Here is a 20,350-nt window from a genome sequence, read left to right on the forward strand (position 1 = left end):
GATATAGTGTGGTTCATTGGTAGCGGTAGTGGGTGGGAGGAAGGGATCGGGAAGGCCTCATGGAGGAGGCAGATCTGAAGGAAGACCTTGAAATATTGGTTTAGTTTGTAGGGCAGGGAAGAAAAGGAAACATGAATTCAGATTGAACCTAATTAATTTGGGGGACAGGAAGACACTGGTTTTTAGGATTCTTTCAGTTGCGAATAGCAGACACTCAATTTAAACTGGCCAAAGAAAGCAATGGCTTTACTAGCCTAAGTTCCTGAATAGTCCAGATTATAGATCTAGCAGCAAGTAGATAAAGATGTTGTTAGGACCTCTCTTACATTCCTCAGTTCCATTTTTCTACATTGGCTTCAGTCTCAGGCATGGAAATATGGAAGCTCTAGACTTTATCCTATCAGTTCAGCAAACTCAGGAAGGGGAGTACTTATTTTTCCAAAGGCCCGGGTAGACTCTCATTGGCTCCGCATATATTACATTCTCCTTGTTGAACCAATCACTGTGGTTGGGCCATGAGGTGCTCTCATTGGCCAGCCCTGGATCATGTGCTTTCCTCTGGAGCCAGGGGGCAGGGGCAGCCACACTTGAACCTTAGGTTCTGAAAATGAGAAAGTTTCCTGAAGTAGATTCTAGAAGCTGGACAGGTAAACACTGGGAATGGCACCACAAGTGATTGGCTGGAGCAGTGCTCCTCACACTTCATTTAAAAAAAAAATTTTTTTTAATGTTTATTTATTTTTGAGAGAGAGGGAGACACAGAATCTGAAGCAGGTGGCATGCTCCAAGCTGTCAGCACAGAGCCTGTCGCGGGGCTCGAACTCACCAATCATGACTGGAGCAGAAGTTGGGACACTTAACCGACTGAGTCACCCAGGCGCCCCATCTCCTTGCACTTTATATGAAGAGTCTCATTTAGTAGGTCTGGGATGGGAACCTAGAGTCTACGCTTCTTTCTAACAGCCTCCCAGGTGAGACTAGTGTTATTGGTTTATGGACCACATTTTGTGGAGCAGGGCCATACGATCTGGAGTGACTGCCTCCCTCAAATTTACTTAGACTGTTTAGGACTAGCCTGTATCCCATCCTTCCATTTGCCCACTCTCCTGTTTTAACTCCATACCTTCATATTGGCTGGCCTATATGTGAAATGCTTTTCCTCAAATTTCTCTCATTGTCAACATTTTTATGACTTTACCTCTATCACCTCCAAATGTCTCCTCGATGAGTGACGCTGAGGTTAGGATTCTTCTTCAACTGATGCCTTTTCCAATTTAGACCTGTGAACACTAACCTTGTGGCAGTATAAAAATACATTTAATTATTCATGAGTCTGACAAGATCTGCGGTGTTCATTGATCTGTTGTGTATGTAATTCACTGCCTGAGTTTCAATCTGGGTGTTTGTCTGTATCGAACACTTCAGTTTTAGGCTATAGGCTGTTAAAAGGCATGCAAAAGATCCTTGGAACTTGCTGATATAGCACTCAGTCACCGGATGATGTTCAATTCTCATTATGTCATTGGTGTTTTCAATCCTCTGGCCTTTGCAATCCACTGTGCCGATGTTGGCAGAAATAATGCCTCTAGTATGGTATAAAATTTCCATATCATTTAAGGCTTTGGATTAATGCCTTTAGAATGGAATGTCTGTGAAATTGAGTCCTGAGGCCTGAGTTTTAGCCTCAAGTGTGCTTCTTGCACATATTTTGTGACTTCCTCCAAGCCTTCAAACCTCTTTAGGCCTTTTACCCAACTGGCCATATTGGGTGTCTTGTGGTCCTCTTCTCTCCCATGGTGCTCTGCCAGCTTTTCAGACCTGCTTCATTTGTAATGCGTGGGTGACACCATGGCGGTAGGATACTGGACCCTCTGAGTTTTATTTTACCCACCTGCAAGAGGCAATAATCATCATCTGATAGCTATGGTGGTGACTGACGGCCATGACTGCATAGAAGATCATGGCTGACGATGGTACGACGTCACAGTCGGCTATTGCGATCATCAGGATCCGTTTGGAAACAAGATGCTGCCAGGATGACTTAACATAAGCAGGAATATTATTCCTTAAATCCATTGAAATATACAGAGCCGGGGGGGGGGGGGGCGCCTGGGTGGCTCAGCTGGTTAAGCATCTGACTTCATCTCAGCTCAGGTCATGAGTCCAACCCCAATGTCCGGCTCTGCCCTGACAGCCTGGAACCTGCTTGGGATTCTGTCTCTCCCTCTTTTTCTCTCAAAATAAATAAATAAATAAATAAATAAATAAATAAATAAATAAACAAACAAACAAACAAACACACAAACTAACTAACTTAAAAGAAAAAAAAAAAAAGAACTAAACAGAGCCAACAGGATCCCACAGAACTTCAGGCAGCAGTTGTCCGTGTTCTATTTCCACCTCAGGTCCTCGAGATCCCAGCCCTCAATGCTCTCATCCCTGGCAATGGAACACTACGGAAATAATGGAGGTTTGGAGGCATGATATTGTGCCAGTATGTCAGCCTTGGTTAGTAAAAAGCTACCTTCAATTGTATTCGTTTCTAATTCGATCTGTCATTAAATACATCGGTTTCAGAATTATCACGGGTTCCACCTCTGTAACTCCTCTGTTGAAAGCACTGAACTGCAACTTTGTAGAATTGTTTCACTCCTTCGGAAAGCGGCTCCCCCACTATAGGCGAACAAATCGGCTAAGCGGTGTAGATCCGCATTTTGAGCCACAAGCCACGACCTTTTATGCCGGAAACGAGGCAGCACCCTCACCAAAGCCTTAAAGAGGCTGCGTGCCCGAGGGGTCTGTGTTTCCTGAAGATGCGTAAAAGTTTGGTTCCCATTCTATCCGTATTCAAATCGCTCCTTGGGCAGTCTCTAGTCCTCGGCCAGAACCCAGACTTCTCTTTTGTACCTGCTAATGTCACAAATTGCCTGAGCGCGCCGTGGCTGGCCTCCGCCCAGCCCCAGATTCTTGTCCCCTCCCGGCGCCTTTTACCAGGCGGCCGGCCCGCTGCCGGCCAGGGCTTTCCAACAACCCCATGACCTGACCCCATTTACTTCTTGGGTCCCCGCCGGTGCCATCTGGCTGGAACCATGGGGAGAAACCAACAGTTGGACGTGGTCATCCCTGCCCCTGGCTTTCTCCACTCGCCCCAAATGAAAAACCCGGGGCTGTTGGGGGGGGGGGGGGCGAGCGGCAGGAAGGAAAAAGCGAAGACGGGAAACGGCCCCGGGTCCCCGCCGGCCCTCTAGGCAGCCCCCGCCTCCCCGGCCTTCGGACCGCGGGAGGCGCGGCCCCTCCAGGCGCCCAGCGCCCAAGGCGGCCCCCGGTTCCCCGCGGGCCCCGGACGGCCGCCCCCGCGCCGGAGTCAGCCCGGGGGACCCGCGCGGTGTGGTTGCTGCAGCCACGCGAGCCAGGGCCTGGCCGTGCGCTCCAGCCCAGAGAGGGGGAAGCAGGAAATAAAGAGGCCACGAGAAAGGCCGGGCCGGGTGGCCGGGGGCGCGGGCGGGCGGGGGAGCGGCGCGGGCGCGGCGGGGGCCGGGGCCGGGCGCGCGGCGGGAGCGCTCGGAGCGCGGGCTGCACGCGGCGCGCTCGGGCCGCCCCTCCTCCCCGCGCCGCCGGCCGCGGCCCAGGCTCCCTCGCTCCGCCACTCCCCGCCCCTCCGCTCTCCCTCCCGCCTCCCCGCCTTCCCCGCCCTCCCCGCCTCCTCCTCCTCCTCCCCCTCCTCCTCCTCCTCCTCCTCCCTCCCGGCCTCCCTCTCCCAGCCAAACTGCTAGCCGGACCCCAGGCCGCCTCCCCGCAGCCGCCGCCGCCCCGCCGCCCGGCCTCCCCGCGAGCGCTCCACCATGGACAGTCCTGTTTTCACCTTATAAAGATGGCGGTGCGGGATCGCTGCAACCTTTAGACTAATGACTGTCCGAAACATCGCCTCCATCTGTAATATGGTGAGTGGCGGCCAGCGCCGCCTCGGGGGTCGCGCCCGAGGCGCGACGAGGCGAAGAAAGGGAAGCCCGAGCCGCACACCCGCGGGGCGCCGGGGTGGGGGCGGGGGCGGGGGGGGGCGCGCCGGGGTCCGTGCGGCGCGGCCAGAAGTTCCCGGCCCCTGCTCTCGGCGGGCGGGCCGCAGCCCCCGGGGCGGCCGCGGGGGAGGGGCCCGATCCCCCGCCCCCCTCCCAGCCCGGGGACCCGGGAGCTCGCCCGCGGGTGCCTGGCCGCGCCGCCGTGCCTCCGCCCTCGGGCTGCGGTGGAGGCGTCGGGGGAGGAGGGGTTGGGGGTTGGGGGGATATGCCGGGGATCGGAGGCACCCATCCTGCCCTTGCGGTAGATAAAGCCCTGCCGGTCTCCCTGACCGCCCTCATCTCATTTTGAGTTCACTCCTTCAAGTGTATTTAAAATTCACTTTGCAAAGGCAGCCGGTTGTATCTGGAGAAATTTGAAATGCAATAAAGCTGTAAAGAAGTGCAGAATTGTAGGTGCAGAAGTGAACTTCTACCTGGTTGGGAAAGCACGGTAATTTGTGGTGGATGCCTCAATTTCCCCACCTGTGAAGGAGGGTCAAGGTTATTGGCGGTAACGCGTGGAGGCCCAGAGGGTGGGGCGGTCTTTGGGCCTGGAGGAGGTCTCCAGGGTTATCCTGCCTGATGCACTGCCAGACCCAGTAGAGGCTGGTGAGCAGGGGCGCAGGGCAGCAAGGGGACGCCATTGGGCTCTGGTGGGGCTGGGTCCATGATGTAGTGCTCACTTTAATTTGGGTTTCTCCCTTGGCTCTCCCTACCTTTTCAGTTTCTGTGGGAACAGCCTCCAGCCCTTTGGGTGCCCAGGGTGCGTCCTGCTGGCACCCCCCACTTGTCAGAGCTTTGCGAAGCCTCAGCTTGACCCCTGGCATAAAGCATTGCCCTCCTGTGCAGGGTGAGAGACTGTGCTTTGCTTCCATTCTCCAGGGTCCCCTTCCCTTCCATCAAAGCGTCTCCCCCCCCCCCCCCAAGCTGGAACATGTGTTCTTTTAATGCCAGTTGGGGGAGAACCTCCCTTGAAGCTAATAATACAGGCCCCCAAAGGGAATCTGAGAAGGCTTGATTGAGAAGCCTTGGGGTAAGGTGATCTGGCTACCCTGCCCCCGTCACACAGCTTTTTAAATCTTCTGTCCCACATTCTCCTACAAGATTAACACATGTTCAAGGAGCATTACGGAGCCCTGGGTTGTTAGCTCAGGGGTGGAATCAGGACCCACTGGCCCTGGTTTTCAGCACCGTTGGACTTCGCTGCTGCCTTGGCCAGCAGAGCAAAGGCTGGGGCTTCCCAGAGTGATAGCTGCAAAGGTATTGGCGCAGGACCAGTTAGATGTGGTGGGTGGCCCCTGGAGCCGTTCCATTTCCTCCCTTTTCCTTCCTTCTCCACGCAGAGATGGGTCTCCTGCTCCTTCCTGTCGAGTGGCATTAACGTTGCTTGGTGCAGTGGAAAGGTGATGCCTTTCTTCTCGGTTTCTCTCTCTCTGCGAAGACCAGCTCCTGAGGGGAACTGTGAAACCAGAGCAGCTCTAATACTCTCCCGTGCTTGCTGTGTGGCCTCGGGCTTACAGGGCAGTGAGGCATGGTCCCAGCCCTTGGTGGCGTTCCTCTCGTGCTTGGATGTGGTGACACCTCTCTGTATTGAAGTAGGCTGGGAACTTGAGAGCTTACATGTCCCAAGAGGAAGCCAGCCTCCAGCTTTCCTCCCTCCCCCCGCCCCTCCGTGCTGCTGGGGCTTCTTGGCACACCTGGGTGGAATGTCACAACCAGTTTCCAGTAAAACTCAGGGAGGCGGACTGCAGGGAGGACCTGAGAGGTGCAGGCCAGTACTGTGTCTGGAGAGTCGACACCGTAAGTGCAAAGGCATCAGGGTTATTAGCATCATCACCCGGGTGAAGTGAGGATCCGGTAATTCCTAAAAAAAGGATTTTTCCGCTCCTGTTTAGACACTGTCTTGAGCGAGTGCAAGTCCTGGCTCTAACATGTGCCCGCTTTTTGTCCTTGAACGAGTTGCTGTCTTCCTTATCTAGCAAAAGGGGATGACAGTGGCTCCTACCTCATCAGACGTTGTATTAAATGAGCTCCTGCACTACACGGCCTGGTACCTGGCAGGTCCTCAGTGAGGGGCAGCTGCTATTATTAAGCTCTTTTTCGCTCTTATGGCACCTTCCAATGGTTTAAAAGACCAATGAAGATGATGCGTTCTTGGACCTGGTGGAAGCAGCCACTGCTGTAAACGAGCCCCAGGATCATTTATGCAAACCAAGCCGAGAGACTATGGGAAGGCTGGGATGGGAGTCCTTTACCCCGCCCCTTGTAAAAGGCTGCTCAGATCACCCCTGTCCCTCCCAGTCTTCCTTCCCACGCGAAAAGGCTTGCTGATGAGGCGACTGCTGTCTTTTCACCTGGCCGCACGTACCTTTGCACCGGATCCCCCTTTAAATTCTTCACGATTATGAATTGTTTCCAGGTAGGTGTTGTCTGAATCTCTCTTCACTATTTAGCTTCTCTCTGGGGCTCTGACTGGTCTTTTCCACTCCGAACGTGGGTAGGTCCTCGCTGGTTTGAGTAGTTGTAGTAAGAGCAAGTGGCAGCTTCATTTTTTTTTTTTTTTTTTATAAGCAGGTCGTTTGGCATATTTTAAACAGGCTGATGTGTCTAGAAAGGGTGTTAAAAGATACCATCCATCCAGGTAAGACTTGAACAAACCAAAACCTAGCACTGAAAAGTAGATTTGTTTCCTCTACCAGACAAGAAAGGACCCAACAGAGCAGAAACTAAACTTGGAGCAAATCCTTTATGTGATTGAGAAATGATCACCTTCTCTTGCCCCCGCACTTCTCGTGCCGGTTTTAGATACGGGCGTTTTGGAGACTATCCACACCCCTCTGCCTGTGTCCTTGCCCGCTGAAATTTTATTGTCTCTTGGAAGTTTCATGCGAGTTCCTATTTGTTTTCATTTTACTTCCATGTGAACTCCTGCCGTAGTGATTCTTGATCAGCTTGCTTGTGTCAGCTTCGCCACACCGCGCATCTGGTTCAGAGAGAGTAAAGCTTGTTTGGCTGGTGTGTTGTAATTTTTAAAATGTACTAGCTGCTGCCAAGCATGAGGAAATGTCCCTCGTTGATAATCCTCTGATTTTTATCCAGATCAATGGATTTAACTTCCTGTGTATTTTTATGGCTCTACAAATGAAAAGGTTTGGTGTGGGTTTTTTTTTTTTTTTTTTTTTCCTGTTTTCAGTTTGAAGAGCTTGAGAAATTTTCTAAAGAGGAAGCATTTGTTAGGAGAAACCAAATGTGCCCTCTAGAAATGGGACTTGTACCGATGCAAATTGGTCTGAATCATTGAATCTTCATTTGTTGGGAGCGCTCTAAGATGTACCATAGAGGAAATGCTGTGTGTCAAATAGACTACAGTTTCGTTCGCATAAGCAGCCATTTGTTGAGGACCTGCTATGTTTGGGTTGGCATAAACTATGTGTTGGTGCTTCATGAATGAGGGGAGTCCCTATCCCCACAGAGCTCAGCAATTTCGTATTTTGTGGGCATAACATTGGTAAAGATGAAACAATTTGCGTACGGTGTGGTATCTGCACAGATGAACGTTGAACAGAATCTCAGAAGCAATACAAAGAAAAGGCTGATGAACACAGCAGGATGTTTCTTTAACGTAATTTGCATTTGACCAAAGTTGGGTTATTTTTTATTTTATAGTAGCGTAGCTTAGACCTGGCATCTGTTCCATGGCTGTCTCTTTTTTTAGGCATGAGTCTAAGGGTGGCTTTGGACAAGTTGTCGTATTTCTTGGGACCTTAGTCTTTCTCACCTTGTAAAACTCATACACTTTTTGGGGTTGTCCAAAGCTTCTTAGTGAACGGTATTTCTTAGAGTCTTTATAAAAAATCTCCATCTCCTAATTGGTTAGCAACCATTTGAGGACCGAACCAGCTTATTTAAAACTGTGTGGAATTTACCACATATTAGCATTTTTTTATTCACTGAACAGTCCCAGGATGTTATTGGACACCATAGTGAGTGCCGTATTTGAATTGTCTTAAATAAATGAAGTCACCTTGTTATGAAGGGAAAGTAAATTGAGTAGCAATTTGGAACAGAGCTAGAGAATTTTATAGAGATCATTTTATCTTGCTAAGTCAGTTGCCTGAGGCAGTATTTTGAGACTAGTTGGAAAAAATTTTTTAAACTATTCAAAAAGTATGTACATCTTATAATATGGGAGAAGACATAACTTATCTCTTCCTCTAGTCCTGTTACTGTTGTTTCCCCTTCCCAAAGAGAATTGGAGACTCAGTTTAATGTATCAGCAAGGGGTCTTTAAAGTCATGTGTGAGGGTCTACTCCGATAGTGGTCAGAGTTTAGAAATTGCAGCCTGGGGTGGGGTGGGGTGGGCTGAGGTTTAAAAAAAATTCTCCTCTTCTGGCCTCTTGGTCTAGTATGTAGATGTTTGTGTTGGATCAGGACCTGACAATTAGGCCTATAGATTTTTCTCTGTTTTTTCTTGGATTCCTATATGAAAACAAACTTGAATGCCAATATTTAGTTAGCGTTATAGATTATAATATTATTTTCTAGATATCAACTTTGTGTTCCAGTTCACCCACAGAATAAAACCTGTTTTTTCTTTTAATGTTTATTTTGAGAGAGAGAGCATGAGTGGGAGAGGGGCAGGGAGAGGGGGAGAGAGAGAGAGAATCCCAAGCAGGCTCTGCGCTATCAGCAAAGAGCCCAATGTGGGGCCTGAACCCGCAAACTCGAGATCATGACCTGAGCCGAAATCAAGAGTCGGTCGCATAACTGACTAAGCCACCCAGCCGCCTCCAAACCTATTTATTTTTTAACTAATGTGGAATTTGGGTATTTGGGGTTGTAATTGAAAGTATTTTTCGATTTTGATTCTCTTAGCAATTAAGAGAAATCTATAGTCACATGTTTCCTTTTTCCCCAGCTTGTTTGTTTGAATGACTTCAGGCTTTATAATCGTGTTCAATTCTGTGGTATCATCAAAAGGTGTCTCTGGGTGGTTTTATCTCTAGCCTTCTCATGGAGCCAGCCCAAAGCAAACAGACTGGAAGAGTTTGGTGTATTTTAGTCTAGTTAGTGCTCTGGACCAAATATTTTAATGCAGATTAAATTGCAATTGTGGTGAAACCAATGGTAATCTAAGGGTTTGAAAGGCCTTGCTGATCTTTTAAGAGAAAAAGCCACTCCAACATGAACAAGCAGATACTTTTTTGAGACAAATAAATTCTGTATCAACAATCAAACCTGGCATTAAAGGCTTTTGGAATGTTTGTGTTCGGAGATTGTTGCCAAGAATTTTGGGTATGCCATAAGTCCTCTACATGAGATGTTACTACAGTTTTAAGAATGGTTATTTGTGCTGGATATTTTTAAGAGCATGTGGATGAAAACCTTGTTGGTTCCCAAAGCTTCACGTTTCACCTGTCGGTCCATTCTTCTCCCGCCCGTCCAGTTTTCATGCCACTTGCAGAGCCTAAAAACGCTTTAAAGTTGTTCAGACTTGGGACTCTTTTTCTGGGTGCTTACCTGGGTGGTAAATTTCAGGCACACAGAAAAATACGGAGAATACTAGAGTGAATGCCCGTGTGTTTCCATCCACCACCCAGTGAAGAAATAAAATATAAATACAGGCGAACCCTTCCTCATTTCACTCTCCCCTCCTCCAGATGGTGACCGCTATTCTGCATTTGGTGTTTATCCCCTGTTTGTATACTTTTACTAGATACGTGTATGTTCATCAACCACATGTAGAGTCACTTCCTCATGTTTTAAACATGCTCCCTGATAGTGAGATTGCTTTTGTTTTAAACTCTGATTTCGAGGGGCGCCTGGGTGGCTCAGTCAGTTAAGCGTCCGAGTTCTGCTCAGGTCGTGATCTCGCGGTTTGTGAGTTCAAGCCCCGTGTCGGGCTCCGTGCTGACAGAGCAGAGCCTGGAGCCTGCTTCAGATTCTGTGTCTCCCTCTCTCTCTGCCCTTCCCTAACTCGTGCTCTTTCTCTCAAAAATAAATAAACATTAAAAACAAACAAACAAAAAAATAAACTCTGATTTCGAGATTCATCCATTAAAGTCTACGTGATTCTAGGTTATTAACTGCTCTCCATGCGTATGCTACAATATACTCACTTTATTGTTGATAAGCACTTGGCTTTACACTTTTCTGTGTTTGTCATGACATTTTGAACTTGTCTCCCTGTGCATATGTTTGAAGTTTCTCTGTGGCATATACGTAGAAGAGAGATTGCTGGGTCAAAGGAAATGGGCATCTTCAACTCTTAATATATTGCCTGGTTGCTCTCCAAAGCAGTCGTGCCGATTTGCATTCCAACCAGCAGCGCTGGGGAGCGCCAGCGGCCGCACGTGCTTTCAGACGCCCGACATTGTCAGACTTGATGTTTTGCCAGTCTGAAGTGGGATCTTTGTGGTTTAAAATGTGCACTTTCCTGTTTACTAATGAGGCTGGACATCTTTTCGTGTGTTTATTGTGCTGGGTTGTTTTTCATCCAGCGACTCCGGGGCAGTTTTCCAGGGCTTGAAAGTCAGGATTGCATTGGTTTTATCTGAAAATAGGGAAAGGGAGGATGCAGGGGGAAAGTGGGGAGACCAGAGAACAAGTTGAGAACGGTAGGGGTGGAATGGAAGATACAGGTTGACGGAGTGATAGAAAGGGGCTGAAGACTTGCAGCGACGAGACTACAGACTAGAAGGGAGAAGATACATTGAGTGTTGAGAGTAAATTCGTGATACGTCGTCGGGCGGGCCAGGCCTTCCAGTTCAAGTTATGTGGTTCATGCTTCGTTTCATTGAAATTGGCTTTGGCGTCTGGGGCCTCTTCCGGTGAGAACAACAGTGAGGCTGGACTTACAGAGTTTTCCTGTTTACCCAGTTGCTTTCGGAAGTTCTTTTAGAAAGGCGGTGTATTTCTCTGGAAACAGTGCTGCCGTGAACGTGCTCACGCCTGTCTACTTTGCACACGTGCCTTCGTTTCTCCAGGATGTAGGCCTTGAAAGGAAAGTGCTGCTCTCCGAGTGTGCCCATGTGGGGCTTTACTAGGTGTCGCCAGATTGCTCCCCAAGGTGGTTGCATGAAATGGAGCTTTTCGGATGTGTAGCTTCGGGGGCCCTAGTCTCAGAGTTTGTGACTGTCCAGAGGTGTAGGTAGGTCTGCAGTGGGTTTTAATCACCTGCGAGTTTTTTAAGTGCCACAGCTGATTCTGAGGAACATCCCAAGCTTAGACACCAGGGTGTTACATTGGCGGCTCCTCAAGGTTATCTTCTTCACTGGCATTCGGCGCAGTCCCTGGCACATACGTGCCAGAGGCTCAACCAATGATTCCTGGCTGATGGAATGAAGAGCTGGAGCCTGGGAGAATGGGAGAATTGCCTCGGAGGGAGGTAGTGCTCCTCGGATTTCCTTGTCGTCCACCGGAATTCCCTGGTGAGCTTGTTAAAATGCAGATTCTGATTCAGGAGGCCTCTGGTGGGGCCTAGATTTTGCATTTCTAGCGTGGCCAGATTGTCCTGGTTTGGGAAGCACACGTAGAACAGCAAGTCCCCGGGGAAAAAAAAGAAAAAAAAATTTTTATTTTTTTTTTCTGAAGTGGAGGAGTTTGGGATTCGGAATCCTGCTTGGTAAATTTCAAAGCCTGTCTCCTCATCTCTTGATAACACAAAAAGGCAGGTGATGAAGTACCTTTCTCACAGCATTCTGGGGAAGAATCAAAGACGATCTTGCTGCCTGTGGAAGCATTTTGTGAACTGCGATGCCCTCACACATTCTACTTTTCATAATTATTCTCCTTCTTTTAGGGAATTAATGTTTTCCCTCAGGTTACCCAAAGCACGAAGCTGTTGTTAAAAGAAGTTGAACGGCTTTAGGGAAAGCAGCTAATAAGTTCAGGTAGTTTCTAGATACACTGAAAACCACAAAGGATAACACACTGACGTCTGAGAATCACTGGTTTGATGGAATTCTGCTCTCGTTTGGCCTGCTGTCTACGTTTAGTGGACATTTTGGGAGGAGTGGAGTGGGGGGAAGGAGGTCAGGCAAAGAGCAGAGGCAAAATTCACCTTGTGTGGTTCTGACTGCGGTGCTGGGACGTGGGGTTCCCTCTTCACTGCAGGGGGAGGAACGGGACTAGAGAGAGGCCCAGAACTCTCTCCCACTCAGCTCTGCACTGTAGCAGGTGATAGGACAGTAGGGAGGCTCTCTAGTTTATTTCCCCAAGTCAGACACTTCTTACAGTGAGAGGGGGATGCTCTAAATAGCTATTAGGCATTAATTGATTTACTGTAGGTGTAATCAAAGCTATTCAGGGCAAACCAGGCCTTGTGGTCAACCCAAGGTTAAGCCACCGAAGGACACTGTCATTTAAATGCAGCATTTCAGGGTGCTTTATTTACTGGGGATACTGCCTCATCCACCTGAGAAGAGACAGTGTGGTGTGGAGAGAGGAGGGCAAATACAAATAAAATAAAAGGGACATTCAGAACTAGTGTGTATTGTATGCTGCAGTTTTTTTTGTTTTTATTCCCAGTCTTCACTGTATCTTTTTTTTTTTTTAATGTTTGTTTATTTTTGAGAGAGAAAGAGAGAGAGAGAGAGGCGGTGGGGAGGGGCAGAGAGAGAGGGAGACACAGAATCCAAAGCAGGCTTCAGCCTCTGAGCTGTCAGCACAGAGCCCGACGCGGGGCTTGAACTCACGAACTGCGAGATCATGACCAGAGCTGAAGACAGACGCTTACCAATTGAGCCACCTGGGCACGCCTTCACTGTATCTTTGAACCACTTGAATTTAGTAGTAGTTTTCCTTAAATCTGTCCAACTTCTTTTAATTTGGTCTCATTCTGTGCTAAGACATCTGTGAAGTAATGGGTTTGGTGAGCTAGTTATATGCTTTTGTAATGCATATCAGAAACATAATCGCTATAGATACAAATATCAGATCATTATGTTGTACACCTGAAACTAATTTAATGCTGTATGTCGATTATACCTCAATCAAAAATGCATAATTGCTAGAGTTAAAAGTGTTCATAGTTGGGCCACCTAAGATTATCTAACCTCCCACTGGGATTCATGGTTCCTAGTTTGGGAGGCATTGGCTCAGATAAGAGGTTCTTTATGGTGGTTCAAATAACCGACTATTGGAGGAACACTTATGGTTTTGTTGTTGTTGTTTGTTTTTTAAGTAATCGCCATGCCCAATGTGGGTCTCCAACTTATGACCCCAAGATCAAGAGTCCCATGCCCTACCGACTGAGCCAGCCAGGCGCCTCTGGAGGAATACTGTTACGGTGGTTTGTAGGTTACAGGTTGGCGAGCTTCCTTGGGGGGCAGGTTAACAAGTGGAGGAGATCTGGTTGGGGTTTCCACACTGTTGGTGGTTGAGTGTGAGAGTTGCCAATGCTCCCCTTTCAGAGACTCTGCTTGTCACCCATAATGTCGGTGGCAAGAGAACTTCCCTCCCTGTGGTATCGTGGGGCTGAAATGGACTCATTAATGTCTGGTGCTTAGCCCAGAGCCTGACCATTTTACTACTATTGCCTTCTAGTGCCCCTGTTTTTCCCACTAGCACTGCAGTCCAAAGGATGGAGTGGAGATTGCCTTGGGATCTGAGGTCTCAGGTTCCAGTCTTGATCCTGCCACTTTGTAGCTTTCCTAACACGGGCAGGTGACTTAGACCTCTTTGGGTTTGCACACTGCAATCTAGCACGGCTTCCAGTCAGAGACTGGACTTGTGGGGAAAGCCGGGAGGGGACAAAAGGAGGAAGAAGCTGTGATTTCCCACTGAAAGGTCCTGGGGAGGCACAGTGCAGGCAAAACTTTTGTAATCATCGGTCAGGATACAATGTTTTTCCCTTTCCTGATAATGAGAGCACGTCATCTAGTCAAAGACTTTTCATCACCTAATAAGCGTCTAACATACCCTCTTGTACTACCTGGCATCTGCAGTTAGGTGTTCCTACCTGAAAAATACATAAGTAACTGAGCTCAGTTTCTTTGTAAAAAAAAAATTTTTTTTAAGTTTTTAAAAAGGTAATATGAGTTCCTATGGTAGAAATTTCAAATTGTACAAAAGGATATATCTTGAAAATATAGCCAGCATCCAGTTGTTATAACTGGCCTGATTAATATTTGCAGTTTCTTCTGCTTCCATTCAGACGTATCCTATGCATATACAAACAAATATGTTTATGTTTCTCTCATAGTTTTTATTTTTATTTAAAAAAATTTTTTTAATGTTTATTTGTTTTTGAGACCGAGAGAGACAGAGCATGAATGGGGGAGGGTCAGAGAGAGAGGGAGACACAGAATCTGAAGCAGGCTCCAGGCTCTGAGCTGTCAGAACAGAGCCCGAGATGGGGCTCGAACTCGTGGACCGTGAGATCATGACCCAAGCTGAAGTCGGACGCTTAACCGCATGAGGGACCCAGGCCCCCCCCCTTTTTTTTTTAATTTTTTTTTTTTACTTTTATTTATTTTTGAGACAGAGACAGAGCATGAACGGGGGAGGGTCAGAGAGAGAGAGTATTTTTGTTTTTTAAAAAATGTTTATTTATTCAGAAAAGAGAGAGAGAGAAGGGGCAGGGGAGGGACAGACAGGAAGAGAGAGAATCCCAAGGGGACTGACTGTGCTGAGCGCGGAGCTGATGCGGGGCTCAGCCCCACGACCTGGAGTTCATGACCTGAGCCGAAATCAAGAGTCGGGCGGTCAACCAACTGAGCCACCCAGGCGCCTCTATATTTCTCTCATAGTTTTTAAAAACACAGGTAGTACCTCCGGCATATTCTGATCTATCCTGATCTGCCCCTTGCTTTTATGCCTTGAAGGTGGGTCTGTGTTAGTAGTAAGTGAAGAGCACCCTCATTCTTTTTTAATGGCTACAGAGTATTCAGTTGCTTGAATGTATTGGATTCACTGAAGCACTAATGGGCATAAAGGTAGTTTTCCACCCTTTGGTTTTTACAAACAAGGCTATAGGGAACGAACGTATATCCTCATGTCCATAAATCATTTTACATGTGTGGGAATATAGCTGTTGGCTTACTTCTCAGAAATGGATTTGCATTTGTAACTTTGACGGATTCTGCCAAATTGCCCTCCACCAGCAATATGTGCGACTCTCGTTACCCACAGCCTTGCCAAAGCCGTGTGCTATCCAGAAACCTTTTGATCCTTGCCAGTCAGGGGAAAAATGGAGTCTTAGTATATTTTTAGTTTGCGTCTCTCTTGTTAGAAGTGAGCTTGAGCAGCTATTCACACGTTCAAGAAAACCAGCTCAATTTCATTTAACTGTTTTGTTGTTGGCAATTACTTTCGAAGTCTGTAGAGAAGGACCAGTTTTATTTTTATTTTCAATCTGTGGCAGACTGATATTTTTATAAAATACAATAAAAAAGAATTATTAGCAAAATAGAGTTAAAAGCTCCAAAGATACGTAAGCACACAAACCCCTATTTTTTTTAATGTTTATTTATTTTTGAGAGACAGAGCACGAGTAGGGGAGGAGCAGAGAGAGAGGGAGACACAGAATCTGAAGTGGGCTCCAGGCTCTGAGCTGTCAGCCCAGAGCCCGATGCAGGGCTCGAATTCACGAACCGTGCGATCATGACCTGAGCCGAAGTTGGACACTTAACTGACTGAGCCACCCAGGCGCCCTCAAAACCCCTATTTTTTATGATTAACTTGACAGGTACAGAATTACTCTGTCCATTCATTATACCTGTTTTTACTTTCGGAACTTAGCTCATGGCACTATCAACACTTTGGGTGATAACTGCTGTAAAGAACTCCTGTCGTTTCTTTTTTTTCCATTGCAGCCCTGTTTGGGGATGAGAGAAGAGAGCACAGAATTCTATATTTTATGTTTCACAATCAGTACTAGATGTTTTTGCTCCATTAGAGTAGAATATCTCTGGTGGTGCAGTACTGATCCAGAAGGGCAGGGTGCCATGCAAACCCATCCAGGTGCCTTAACCCCTTCAGTTCTCCCAGGCTGTAACATGGAATACTGGTGCCCTGGTTTTTCACTGGATGAAGACCTTGAACTTGAACTACTAGACAGGGTTGGGTGGAGCTCCAAATCACCCAATTAGTCCAATTTGTAGAGCTGACCTCTATGACCTGGGACTTTGCCAGTATCCCATGCCATTCATGCTGCTTTTCTAGGAGGTGATGGGAGGGGTTCCTGGGTAAAGTAAGACCTTAAGAGACCTCATAATCAAGGTGGCACGTTGGTGGCTCTGCAGAACGTTGGATTGGGGATGAGTTTCTCTTCTAGCACACTGAGTTCAGTGACTGTGGGTGAAATTTCCTTTTTCTCCCCCTTCAGCCAGAATATAGACACAGACCAGTATCTTTTGTTCTGCTTTTGAGTTGAAATTTTATCTTTGCATGAGGACTTTGTTACGCTGTCTCTAGTCACGCGGAGAGCTATTTTACAAACCAGAGTCTCGAGCTGCTCTTTAATGTCCCTTCCTGTGATGACTTGGGATCGTTATGTATCCCAGGGTCATCTTTCTTCAGTAGCAGACGTTTTTGTTTTGTTGTGTCATGATCATTAAATTAAATCCTGTTGAGATGTTTTTCTGCGTGTTTCCCCCTACCCAATATCATAGAAGGCATGGAAATGTCATGCTATCGTGGTGCAGAATGAAGATGTGTTGTCACTGCCTTCCGTGGATGATGGCTCCCGGGGAAAGCCGGCAGAGGTCCGGGAGGCGGGTGAGTGCTCCTGCCAGGAGTTGGGGCTGCAGTGTGTCAGGATTTAGGTTGTCGGTTCACAGCAGACCTCTGCTACATACTAACACCTGACCTTGGCAAGTTCCTTAACCCCCCGCTAACCACATTTCCCTCACCTATGAAATGTGGTCCCCGGGAGTGGTTTACCTGGAAGGGGAGTTTTGTTCAGTGTTGCTCACTGGGCCTGGGTGACCTGTCTGCCCTCTAAGCAGGACGGGCACCGATAGCCATACCGGGGTGTTGCGTACTCGGTGGTTAGCGTTCGATGGTTAGGTGATGAGGTGATGTGTGACCAAGGGCCAGAGAGCACGTGCTCAGGAGCAGCTCTGGCTCCCTGCCTAGTCCCTATAATCTGCAGCTATGGAATTATGAAAAATACAAATGAAAAGATCATCTCCCTTGCCTGGGGGTCAGGAGTTCGGGCTCTGAATCCGAACGGCCTGTGTTCAAGTTCTGTCTCCTTTACAGACTGAGTGAAGGTGGGCAAGTTCCCTCCATTTCTTCATAAGTAGAACAGAGGTAATAAACATAATCTGGCTTGGGCTAGTGGACAAAATTAAGCGAATATATAGACATGAAATTTCTGAATGAGTGGCATGTAGCACTTACTCTTCCCCATTAGCCAAATTTATTCAGTTAGCAAATTTATTTAAGTGCCTTTTATATGCCAGGTGCTCTGCTAGGTGCTGGCAAACGAATCAGACGTAATAGAGTCTGTTCTTGTCGGGTTTATGGTCTAGTGTAGAGATTAGCAAGCTTTTCGGTAAAAGGCTCCATGGTAAATATCTTGGGCTTTCTGGGCCATAATGTCTTTGTCACAACTACTCTACTATCATATTGTGAAAGTAGCTACAATAAGTAAATGGATGACTGTGTCTGTGTTCCAATAAAACTTTATTTACAAAAGCAGTTGTGCCAGATTTGGTCCATAGATCATCACTTGTCAACCTGTGGTTCAGTGGGAAAACATGTTAAGTAAGCACAAATATGTTATCAGAAGTCGTGATGGGTTTTATAAAACGGAAATCTCACAGGATTACATAAGAAAAAGGTCAAGAAAGGTAGCTTTGAAGAAGTGACATTGAAGCAAAATGGTAGGAAGGTAGCCAAAGGAAGAAAGGGCAGCTGCAGCAGGCATAGCTCTAGTGGCCAGTTTTAAACTTGCCACACCAGTTGTTAGCTAAGAGGCTCAGAATTACAGCCTGCATTTCTGTCTTTTGGAGCACATTGGATATTTTGAAGCTTTCTTTGAATTAAAACAGAAATGGGTGTCTGACTTTGGCTCAGGTCACGATCTCATGGTTTGTGAGTTTGAACTCTATATCGGGCTCTGTGCTGACAGCTCAGAGCCTGGAGCCTGCTTTGGATTCTGTGTCTCCCTCTCTGTCTGCCCCTCCCCCACTCATGCTCTGTCTCTTTCTCAAAAACAGGTAAACATTAAAAAAAAAATTTAAACAGAAATGGGAAATTTCCCCTGAAATATAATTCATGCCAGTTGTCTTCCCCTTCCCACCTCCCTAACTCCTGTTATAATCTTAACACTGAGAGATGAACTGTATTAATATAGTAACACATTTTGGGGCACCTGGAGCATGTGACTCTTGATCTCAGGCTTGTGAGTTTGAGCCCTACATTGGGTGTAGAGATTACTTTAAAAAACTCTAAAAAAAAAAAAAAGGTGTGTGTGTGTGTGTGTGTGTATACACATATATAAGAGATATATATAAGGTATATATATAAGGTATATATACAAGATATATGTATATGTATATAAGGTATATATACACATATAAAAGATATATATGTATATATAAACAAACACATTTTGTTATGCATTCTTCTGGTAGGTTATTTTCTCTATGCAGGTGTTTTCATTATATTGTCAGTATCTAAAAATTCAGAAGGTAGAGTAGTAAGATTGCACATTATTTCATTATTAGGTATAAGACGTTTTACCCCTTAGAACTCATTTTTACTTTTTGATGTTGTTTTTCTCTTTTTGCCTGGTTAAACTTAAGATTCTCTTCTTTTCCTATTTGGCTAAAGATTCACAGACCTTAAAACCACTTTGGGAAAAAAAAATCTGTTTTCTTATTGACTACATCCTGAGTTTTTCCCAATTTCCAACCTCAATTGTACATTTCCTTTAATTTTTTTTTTAACGTTTATTTATTTTTGAGACAGAGACAGAGCATGAACGGGGGAGGGCCAGAGAGAGAGGGAGACGCAGAATCTGAAGCAGGCTCCAGGCTCTGAGCTGTCAGCACAGAGCCCGACATGGGGCTGGAACTCACAGAGCGGGAGATCATGACCTGAGCCGAAGTCGGACGCTTAACCGACTGACCCACCCAGGCACCCCTGTACATTTCCTTTAGACAGGTTGTAGCATCTTAGAGTATTCCGTAGAGATTTTATGGAAAAGTATGTTGCTCACTGTGGACTATTTGAAGGGGTGCCTCGGAGTTAGGGGTTTGTCTGTACAACTTTGTGACCCCATCAAGTTTTCTCTTTCTGCCATTCTGGGATTCCGAGGGGACTCTGCCTGCATGAGAGTCATTGCGGTGCAGTGGTTAGGAGCATACTGGTGTGAGTTAAACCCAGTTTTGTTCCTTGGCTGTGTGAACTTGGATCAAGTTACTTACCTTCTCTGGGTCCCAGTTTTCTTCTCTTTAAAATGGGAACAATCGTGGCATTAACCTCATGGAGTTAAATTTAGAGGATTAGAGGAGTAAAATGAATAAAATACACATCAGGTCCTTGGAGCAGTGACTGCAGTAGGGAGGATGATTTGTGTTATCCGTTGTTATTATTACTAGTTACAGCTGGGGAACCAGTGGCCCTATTCCTCCTTAACCATCCTTGAATTCTGGCAAGTGGCTCCTGACTCATCCTGAGATCTTGGGCTGTATCACTTCATTTTTGTTTCACCCTCTGTGTAAAGCTGTAGGAGTGACTTTAATCAACAGAAGTTAGGGAAAACTAGTTTTTTTGAAATCTAGTTCTTTATGTACTTTTGTACTTGGAAAACTTACTTGATAAGTAGAATAGCCTTTTGAACATAGACCTAAAAGTATGTCTTTGGCAACAACATTATCTTCTTCTGTCACATATTTTATTTTATTTTAAAAAATTTTTTAACGTTTACTTATTATTGAGAGACTGAGAGAGACAGAGCACAGCTGGGGGAGGGACAGAGAGAGGGAGACAGAATCCGAAGCAGGCTCCAGGCTCTGAGCTGTCAGCACAGAGCCTGATGCGGGGCTCGAACTCACAAACTGGGAGATCACGACCAAGTCGGGTGCTTAACCGACTGAGCCACCCAGGAACCCCTCCCGTCACATACTTTAATTCCGGGTTTATAACTGATGACTTATTCTGTGTATACTTGGAGATTTTTACATGTTCTCTTTGGCCTTTTTTGTGTGTGGCCCTTCTTTACTTTGTAAAAACTTGAAAGAGAGGTTGCCTAACCTAGGATGCCGACAAATGGGCTGTCCTGGGGTTATCTTGGCCAAGTAGGCTTACTTCTCTGGGCCTTGAGTTTTTTTCATCTGTG

General features: G+C 46.6%; 1 protein-coding gene across 3 annotated transcripts in view; it reads left to right on the plus strand.

The window, feature by feature from the left end:
• Window positions 1–3,679: 3,679 nt before the first annotated feature.
• USP46 (ubiquitin specific peptidase 46) overlaps window positions 3,680–20,350 on the plus strand; it is a 59,401-nt gene continuing 42,730 nt past the window's right edge. The window contains exon 1 of one of the 3 annotated variants that reach the window (XM_047856030.1): window positions 3,680–3,941. In XM_047856030.1, coding sequence (XP_047711986.1) covers window positions 3,906–3,941 — 36 coding nt within the window. In that variant the 5' untranslated portion in view covers window positions 3,680–3,905. Of the gene's footprint in view, window positions 3,942–6,367; window positions 6,475–20,350 lie in introns of those variants that run through there. The other 2 variants (XM_047856028.1, XM_047856029.1) reach the window with 2 other exon arrangements.

This window comes from Prionailurus viverrinus, chromosome B1 (assembly GCF_022837055.1).
Source record: "Prionailurus viverrinus isolate Anna chromosome B1, UM_Priviv_1.0, whole genome shotgun sequence".
Taxonomy (NCBI): domain Eukaryota; kingdom Metazoa; phylum Chordata; class Mammalia; order Carnivora; family Felidae; genus Prionailurus; species Prionailurus viverrinus.